The sequence below is a fragment of the Apis dorsata genome, unplaced genomic scaffold (genome assembly GCF_000469605.1).
Source record: "Apis dorsata unplaced genomic scaffold, Apis dorsata 1.3 scaffold_896, whole genome shotgun sequence".
Lineage (NCBI taxonomy): Eukaryota > Metazoa > Arthropoda > Insecta > Hymenoptera > Apidae > Apis > Apis dorsata.
Genome location: NW_006264011.1, coordinates 113,248 through 122,568, shown reverse-complemented (window position 1 = coordinate 122,568; position 9,321 = coordinate 113,248). Strand labels below are relative to the sequence as shown.

The window sequence follows — 9,321 nt, the reverse complement described above, 5'->3', positions numbered from 1 at the left end:
TATCATATTATATATATATATATATAGCATACAAATATATTATATGAAATATTATTATATGAAAAAAGATAAAGAGATGTATGTTTGTGTGTATGTTACATATACATGTGTATGATAGAAGATATGTATGAATCAATGAGAGAAAGATGGAGAAAATGAAAAAAAAAAATATAAACATATATATATTATATATAATTTACATATTGTAGTTGTAATACATTGCCTAGAAATATGAGTATTGAAGTGTAAGAAATGATGATATGAGCAATCGTGTGAACGATCTCTAAATCTTGTATGCATAGAAAGATACGTTTGTGAATGCATTAAGTAATAATAACAATAATAATAAAAAAAAAAAGAACAAAAAAACTAAGCTGCAAAACAACAATTCGTGTTTTTTTATTTATTATATATTGTTCATATATATAACCTAAGATAATTTGCAATGATATAATACATAATAAATTTAATATCTTGAGCTTTAGAATCTTTTTTTTTTTTTTTAATTTTTTTATATATTGTACATATTTTTCTTATTCAAATATTATATATTTTTAAATTAAATTATTCCATATTATTTTATTATATTCTAAATTAATTATATAAATATTAAAAAATAAAAATGTTGAAATTATTTTATTTTAGAATAAATATATATAAATAATTAACTTTAATGTTGAAAAATAAAAAAATAATAAAATATTTATAAAATTAGAAGTTTTTTATATCTATTGGAAACAAAATAAATATGAAATATCAAAAAAGTCAAATACGAAAAACAAAGTAAAAATAACCTAAAAATTATTTAAAGCAATATCTATTAATAGATTTTCTTCATTGAGCTATTTTTTAAATTGAAAGAAAAAAGATAAAAAAAAAAAAACGAAAGTAGGATTATCTTATTTTTTCGCAGATAGACATTACAAATGTAACGAAATAGGATTAAATTCCTTCCCGTAGCAAGGAAACATGGAAGGAGTCAAAAGGAAAAGCGTAACTACGCGTGTAACTCTTCGACCGGAACTATCATGGGCCATGTGGCGGCATAGACTGCGGTCGTAACCATAAAGCTTGGAAACACAGGCAGCAGATACAAGTTAACTTTCTGTCTCTTCTTGCTCAAGTAACCATTTACTATCAGAGCGGACAAGAATAACACATATGCTTTTACCATTTCTATTTTTTTAATTACATCACATTTAAAATTTAAAAAAATTTCTTTTTTTTTATTTATTATGATAATTTTTATAGCACAAAATTATAAAATAATTGCATTTATTTAAATTTAAAAAATATTATAGTATTATTTGAAAACTGTTTTGTTTATTTTTTTTAATGTTTTATTATATTATGTATATTAATTATCATATTTGAGATTTTAAAAAAATTTTTTAAATGAATTTCTTATTTTAATAATATTCTATATCAAATATCAATCATCGAAGATAAAATAAATATTTTTTTTGGTATTATAATGTAATTCATAGTTTCAAAAATTGATTATTTACTAAAATCAATTAATAAAAAAGAGTAAAATAATACAAAAATATTAATAAAAAGAAAAACACCTTAAATATCATACTGCAATTATAATACAAATAAATACAAGTCCTTTATTTCCTTAATATGATCTTAATTACACTATATCATTAGCTATTAATCATCCAGAACATCAAACCAGTCTTAAAAGCGTGGATCGTTAAAATTTTGTCTAGGTTTATCAACAATATTGTGCAACTGACGTCCAAGTCTGGGAGATGGTGTCCAAGGTACTCGACGTCCTAGACGTGATGCAAACAAAGGTAGAAATATCTGTTCCTCTGTGTATGATTCTTCCTGATCCTTTGGAAATCCATATGAAAAATATTCCTCACCCGATTCTCTTCCCAAACGAGGTGTGAATCGTGTTATCTGTCGTTTCTCTGTTTCTGAAAAGAAATTTTATTCGGTGAATATTATAAAAGAAACATGCCACTTTTTTCCTTCCCTTCCAGAAAAAATAATCATCATCAAAATGAACGCAAACTGAATAATGGATATATATTCGTGAAACAATAAATAGATGTATTTTAAATATACCTGGAATCGTGACAATGGCCCAATGTGGTTCTTCAAATGCGTTGGCGAGCGCCTCAATATCAGAATTAATCTCTGGTTTTCGATCCGCTCTGCGTCTTCGTCCAAGTCGGGGGCCAAACCACATACCACTAGTGATATCCTGCGAAGTACGTTTGATACACTTGCCGTCGGTGCACGAACCAAACTCGTTACTTGGTGCTCTGTCATTATTCGAGCTACTTGGTGAATCTCTACCATCTATTTGTAAAAAACATATTTTATTTATATTATATTTTATCTATAGAAGGATTAGAAGAAAAAGAAGAAGTTAATTTTAATTATATTGGTATATTGCAAAATTCATTTATTGTATTTAGAATGCTATTAAAAAATTAAATAGCTTAATGAATAAGATTACGATTCATCAATGTGTAATGCAGCAGAGGAAAAACATTTAAATGTTAATTAAATTTGACACATTTAATATAAATCTTTATCTATATTCTTTTTATAATATTCTAATGTATAAAAAAAATTTTATTATTTTTTTGTAATTAACATAATAATGAATGTCAATTTGTTTGCAAAATTTTTCTAAAAATGATTTTTAATCTTTTAAATAGAATTTTAAATATATGAAATAGTAGTAAATATCATTATCATATACAATTGTATTCATCTTTAATATACACTTTTAAAATGTATTAGTATTAAATTAAAGAAAAAAAAAAATAATAATTGAAAAATATTACGAATTGAAAAAAAATTGACAAATACTAAAACTTTTTTCTTCCATTTTTCTCGCATTATTTATCAAAAAAATTCACCATATCGTGTAATATAACGCGAACATTTTATATATTACTATTTATAAAGGCGAAAAAATTTGCTCCTATTTCCCATTTCTTTCTGTATAATGGAATTAATATTCTATTATATTCACAATTTATTATCAGTAGAACATACCGTATTCCCCAGAAGCATATGACAGCAAGTAGACCACGCAGAGCAGTACGCAGACAAAAATGGTCGTAAAACGATTGAAAGACGAGAATACGGCGAAACCGATCATCGCTTCGTTCAAGTACACGTTATCACGGGAAGTTGTCGGCGAATGATGTTGATACGTTCTCAGCTCCTGGTTTTATAGGGGTGCAAGCTACCCCTACGTGTTCTTTTCTTTTCCTTTTTCATCCCCATTGTCTTTCCCTGGACTAAACTGTTATTTTTCTTCCCGTTGCCTCGACAATGCCGATTTCATTTGAAATGAATCCGTATCCTACTAAGAAAACATCCAGCCCCAAAGGGGGCCAATCTTGACGGCCCACGAAGCGATTTGTCTCAATTTCAATCGAGATCCACGCTCTTCCATACGTAATGAGAATCCTGGTTGCGTCTTGGGAGAAAATCTTACAACTACTACCGTATCTCTTTCAGTTTCTTCCTTCATTGTTGTTCCTTCTTTTCCTCTTTCGATTCTTCTTCGACGTCACCGCAAACCGGAAACATTCGTACGAAGAGATTTATTGATTCCAACGGGATTTGTGAGAGTTTCACAACTCAATTTCTTTGCTGTGCGTTCACTATTTTGCTTTTGTTTTTTCTTTCTTTTTTTATCCTATAATACAGGGAAAATAGCAGTTTTAATTGATATATCGGCTATGGAAGTAAAAAAGGAACATTTTATGAAATAGAAATATTCAAGTTTTTAAGTATTCAAGTTTTTAAGTTTTTACTGATTAAATAAAAAAGTAATTAATATTTTTCATTTTTAATTTATTAATATAGTAAATATTGTGTAAATTTTTATAAAATTATATAATATAGAATTAGAATTTTAAATTGGAAATAGATTTTAAAAAAGTTAATCAAATAGATATGTATATATATAATACTCAAATAAAAGTATATTCTTTATCCATTCAAATGATAATTCAGATTAATATTAATTAATAATTTATAAAATGCAATATTCAATTGTTCAAACGATGTTTGAATCTTCGACATTGAATTTTATCAAATGATGTTTAAAAGCATTGTAATAGAGTCAATTGCTAATTTCACAGAATTTAAACAAAGATGAATACACATCAAATGACTGGCAAAGTCCATCGATGTCCATCGAAAACAATAAAAAAGAGGAAGAAAGAAGACAAAGTGTCGTCGACAAATAGGGAAACGTCAGGAAAGCCTCCTGGCGTCTTCCTTTGTAACGAATCGATGCTGGCGCCCAAGGCGATTAGGCGAACAATTTGTTCTCAATTAAACCTGTCAATTAACCAATTCAATTTCGGGATGAACGAGACCATGAAGCAGGAAAGAAAGTCAACTAGTGCTTGTATAAAAGCTCGATTGTGACTCTGCCTATCAACACATTTATTGGTCGATCGTCTCGGAGAACACGTGATTTGATCTACAGTAAAAGCATAGTTTATGAATGAGAATAGAAAATTAGTTTTTATGTAAATACTGGATTAAGATTGGGAATTTTTATTAGTGTATACATGTTAATTTATTAATATTTCAATAACTTATATTTTAGCATTTGATATAATGATAAAAATATATTCAATATTTTAATAATTTTGATATTTTTATATTATATTTTATATTATAAAATGCAAATAAAATATATTATATTTTTTTAAAGAATAAAAAATCCATCGATAAAGGAAATATATTAAAAAATAGAATATAAAAATAATATATTGATTTGTAACTTCATTCTATTTTATTAAATTTTTATCCATCCTATTTCGTTTTTATATTAGCATGTATCACAATAAGCATTCTCGTCGAATATTTGCAAGATACTAAATCCGAACACTCGGACAGAAGATATAATCCATCTTAGAGGAGAACAGTATTGTTTACGTAAAACGCATACTAGTTTCGAAGAGTAAACAATTCGAAACAAGATTTGTAGTGAGCATTTGTACCTCATTTCCTTCTCCTTTACGATATCTCAATACTTAATGTCTCTTTGATAAATTCCAAAATACCTAATAAATTTATTAACATCTAAATTCCGATTCCATTTTCAATCATTTTTTATTTCGTTGATATTGAAGTTATAATAGATATTTCAAAATGATATATAAAATATTATAACCTCTAAAAATTCAAAGTTACTTTAATTCTATTATTTGAGATATAAATAAAAAAAAAAGATATTATTTGAAAAAAAATTAATTCATTAAACATTTTCATATATATATATATCATGTTTCTGAACGTCAACTTTGCTCTCATTTTCTTATTTGATAATAAAGAAGAGTATCGCTCGACAGAAGCAATTAGATGGAGAGAGTTGTGCGACACATGCTAAGGGCAATTTTTCACAAGCAACGTAAGTGGCCAACCATACTTGGACATTCTCGCGGTTACATGGACTTTCGATACTTGTCAAAGCAAACAAACGTTCTCTTCATACTTTTTTCCTCGGTCTCGCATACACATTTGGTACGCGTATCGCATTTACGTACATATATACTTGTACAAACATGTATACATACATGATTGTTTCTTTGTGATAGTATTCGAAAATATTCCCACGTAAGAAAGATTTTTTCTTTTCTTTTTAGTTATTTTTGTTTCATATTCATTGTATAAAACATAGGAAGAGAAATAAATGAAAAAGAATATCCGATCATAATTGAGAGGTTAGATTTTGTGTCTAATTGTATTTTATTGTCCCTAGTATATAGATAAAATCTTTGTGAGAGATCTAGTGTGAGCATCTGGCACAAATTGATGAAATAATATGAAGTTTAATATCAAGATTTTGTCCCTTACTATTCGAAATTAGATACATTGAATGTGAAATATATCAATTATCCGATAAAACCGATAGTTTTCAAATAATAAAATGATCCTGATTAATTTCAATATTTTTTCATATTGAAACATAAATTAGAGATATTTTTTTTCTATTTTTATATATCTTCACCTTATTTATATAGTGTTCCATGTATCAAAAAAAAAAATATGTATAATTTATACTCATTTGTTTACATGTATAAGATATCTTTCGTACATGATTCCAATGGTACAGCAAGATCTTCATGGTAACGTTTTGACAAGAAAGCAACGATCTCTTTACCGCTACCGAGAATAACCGAGTTCCTTAGGTACATACTGCGAAGTGTTTATATCGTCGATTCGAGCTGCGGAGGTGTTCTGTACTTCGTCAACCGAAGAGTTTACAAAGCGGTACCGATTCACCTTCTTGTTTTTAACACCTACTAGCATAGCACGTGCCTCTTCTACTTTTTTTTTTTAAGTTTTACTTTATCTTCTAAAAAATGTGTAATCTTACAATTATATAATTTTATTTTTTTTTTTTTTAAGTTAAATAATGTATTCTTCCAACTTCCATTGGAATAATTAGTATGACAATTATTTTTTATTTGTAGCATATTCATTAATACGTGATGAGATGTAATTATGTGCATGTAGATAAATAAAATGATAATCTACATTATTATAATCCTATCAATATTATATGATATTATTTTTATTATATAGATTGGGTTACTCGTCCGTCTATAAGATGATATTGAGATATAATATTTATACTTGATATTTATATCTAATTATCCTTTTTTTTTTGTTGAGCCTGAAATAAAACTTGTAGATAGAGCATAACAAGTATTTACCAATTCTATATTTTCATTTAAATATCAACAATTTTTTCATTTCTCGACAATGTTGCTTCTTTTATAATAAGAAATGACAAGATATAATTTATTATATACAAGATCGACAATGTCATCGTTATAGAGTTATCATGTCGTCTAAACATCGAATCGTTGTCGGATAAAAATGCTTTTGAAAAATATCACAAATATTTAGTTTCCATTAGTCATCACACAACTGTTCGTTTATTTCATATCCAGCATAATGATTACAAACGAAATAATGAAACTAAATAAATACATATTATCAAGTATAATTAAAGCTTGTTCATTCATGATGTCTTAAAATGAATACACGATATATTTCATCATATAGAACATATATATGTATAATAATTATGAAAAGTAACAACCAAGTAATGGCGCAATTAAATTGAAAAAAATCCAAAACTTATTATTACTAAAATAATGTTTTTTCACATCCTAACTAAGAAAAACATTTTTTGATAAGTTAAAGATTTCGATGAAATAAAAATTTATTTCAACGATTTTTAACAATTTATTGAAAGGAATAGAAAATAATTGAATTATCGTGTATTCTATTTATTACTAGTGACTTTTTATACATCGCTAAGTAGTTTATACAAAAGTTTACAAGCATCTTAAACCGATCATTTTGCTTAGATCTATAGAGTAGAATATATTTAGATATAATATAACTTTCAACTGAGCGTATATTACATTTTATTACATTTTTCACTGATTTATTAATAAAATTCTTAATATATTTCATTAACTTTGTTTTGTTACAAGATAATGTCATTAATTAAATTGAATTTTCTTTTTTTTAAATCTTTCATGATCAAGTTCACAATTGATTTGAAAATTATATAATGAATTATATAAAATTGAAAATAAATTGAATTATATGAATTTATAATAATAAAAGTAATAAAATTTTTCAAAAAATAAAGAAGGAACTATCAAATGTGTAATCTTTAAATTATAAAAAATTCAATGAAAAATAAGATATAGACAATTAATAAAGGGAAGTAAATTATTATGAAATAAATCAAATACTATTTACACGCATAATCTATACTCACAGACGCGTATTTACAAATGATCCCTTGTATTTTACAACAGACTTATCGACGTTTTCTTGTTTAAACAAAAACAATGATCTATTACTTCTGATTGTGACTTAAAAGATTGTACTCAATTTATAACGAATTTATAATTGTTTAATGTAATAAATAAAAATAATTGAAAAATATGAAAGATTTTCAAATAAAATAAATTTAAAAAAAGAGGAAAAAAACGAATGTAAAGACATAAAAAATTTATCTTTTTTACTCTCTCATACTCTTGTGTCAAAAATATTTGAGTTAACACAATATCAGACTATTTTATTAACCCTGAAATACAATATATATCAGTATAAATCTGAATATCCTGGTAATTATTTATCATGCTAAAGATAAAAATTATTCGATAATAAATCTGAATTTATTAAAATTGATTTTTTTAATAAAATTAATAAAATTTTTTTTTGATCATTTAAATTCTATTTATTTTCGCGATGAAAATATTTATTAAAATTTCCAAATATAATGTTATCAGGATTATGTATTTAGATATAGTATTACAGGGTTAATATTATATTTGTTTCAATTTTTGCACTAATTAATCTTATTTTATAGTTATGTAAATAAATTAATTTTAGCTTATTATATAATATTTCGTTGATTGAAAAATAAAAAAATTTTTTTAAATATCTAATAAATGGCTAGGAAAAATCAAGAATAATCGAAAATTGTTCTGAAATTTCCTGGCTCGCTACCAATTTTGATCTAACCTTACATTTGATTCGTTTCTTGATAATCACAGTAGAACAGAAGCCACTGCGTCAAAAATAGATAGAGATCAGTAATTTTATTGCATCTGGTTCGTAGGCGATTCCTGCTTCAATTCGAGGGCCCACATATGCTGCGGCCAACCAGTTCGTCCTTTGCTTTTCGATGATTCCTCGGTTCCTACACCTGTCTGGTGTAAATACGATTCATTCTGCAATGAAAAATTTCGAAATTTAATTAAAAAAAAAAAAATAAAATTTAATATAAATAATATAAACAAAATGAAATATTTATTAAATAATCTCTAGTTTTATTAAATAATCTCTTATATTTTATTTTATTTTATTTATTTATTTACAAATTCAGAGAATCAACATAACAGTCGACGTTGTTATATTCATAAAGAAAAAGAAAAAATAAAAATGATTTACGTTTATAATCGCATTTTAATATTCTATTAATTTCTATTTTATTTTATAATTATAATTTTTATGATTAAGCATAAATTCGATTAATTATTTATTTATATGCATTAATATTTTATACAATTGTATACATGAATTTCATGACTCAAGTTTCATATTTATTAGAAAAATTGTAGAAATGACTTAATAAAATGTCAATGACCTTTCAGGATAAAGAAATTCTTCTTGGGTGGCGGGAAATCATAAAAAATAGGGGAAACCACAAAACCATTAGGGTGGTCCAAAATTGAAATTACAGAAACAATAAAATCATCCAAATTATAATAGCTGAAAATTTGAGGTTCA

At 25.5% G+C, this 9,321-nt stretch overlaps 2 protein-coding genes and 1 long non-coding RNA gene across 6 annotated transcripts in view; 1 reads left to right on the top strand and 2 right to left on the bottom strand.

The window, feature by feature from the left end:
- LOC116186550 overlaps positions 1 to 4,580 on the top strand; it is a 13,364-nt gene extending 8,784 nt beyond the window's left edge. Inside the window, exons 2-3 of one of the 3 annotated variants that reach the window (XR_004151567.1) lie at positions 914 to 1,802; positions 4,125 to 4,580. This is a non-coding gene — a long non-coding RNA (uncharacterized LOC116186550). Of the gene's footprint in view, positions 1 to 913; positions 1,803 to 1,994; positions 2,313 to 4,124 lie in introns of those variants that run through there. The other 2 variants (XR_004151566.1, XR_004151568.1) reach the window with 2 other exon arrangements.
- Positions 962 to 3,641, bottom strand: LOC102679715 (PBAN-type neuropeptides). Of its 2 annotated transcripts, XM_006623470.2 has the most exons (4): positions 3,025 to 3,641; positions 2,080 to 2,316; positions 1,716 to 1,928; positions 962 to 1,164 (listed from the first exon to the last, which is right to left on the bottom strand). In XM_006623470.2, the coding sequence occupies exons 1-4, from the start codon at positions 3,128 to 3,130 to the stop codon at positions 998 to 1,000; spliced, it is 723 nt and encodes a 240-aa protein (XP_006623533.1). In that variant the 5' UTR covers positions 3,131 to 3,641; the 3' UTR covers positions 962 to 997. The 2 variants fall into 2 exon arrangements, with proteins under 2 accessions (XP_006623533.1, XP_006623534.1); XM_006623471.2 differs by lacking the exon at positions 962 to 1,164 and having other exon boundaries at positions 1,577 to 1,928; positions 3,025 to 3,640.
- A 3,947-nt stretch (positions 4,581 to 8,527) lies between the features above and the next one.
- Positions 8,528 to 9,321, bottom strand: part of LOC102679925 (heart- and neural crest derivatives-expressed protein 1) — a 3,758-nt gene continuing 2,964 nt past the window's right edge. Inside the window, exon 3 of the mRNA XM_006623472.2 lies at positions 8,528 to 8,762. Coding sequence (XP_006623535.1) covers positions 8,631 to 8,762 — 132 coding nt within the window. The 3' untranslated portion in view covers positions 8,528 to 8,630. The remainder of the gene's footprint in view (positions 8,763 to 9,321) is intronic.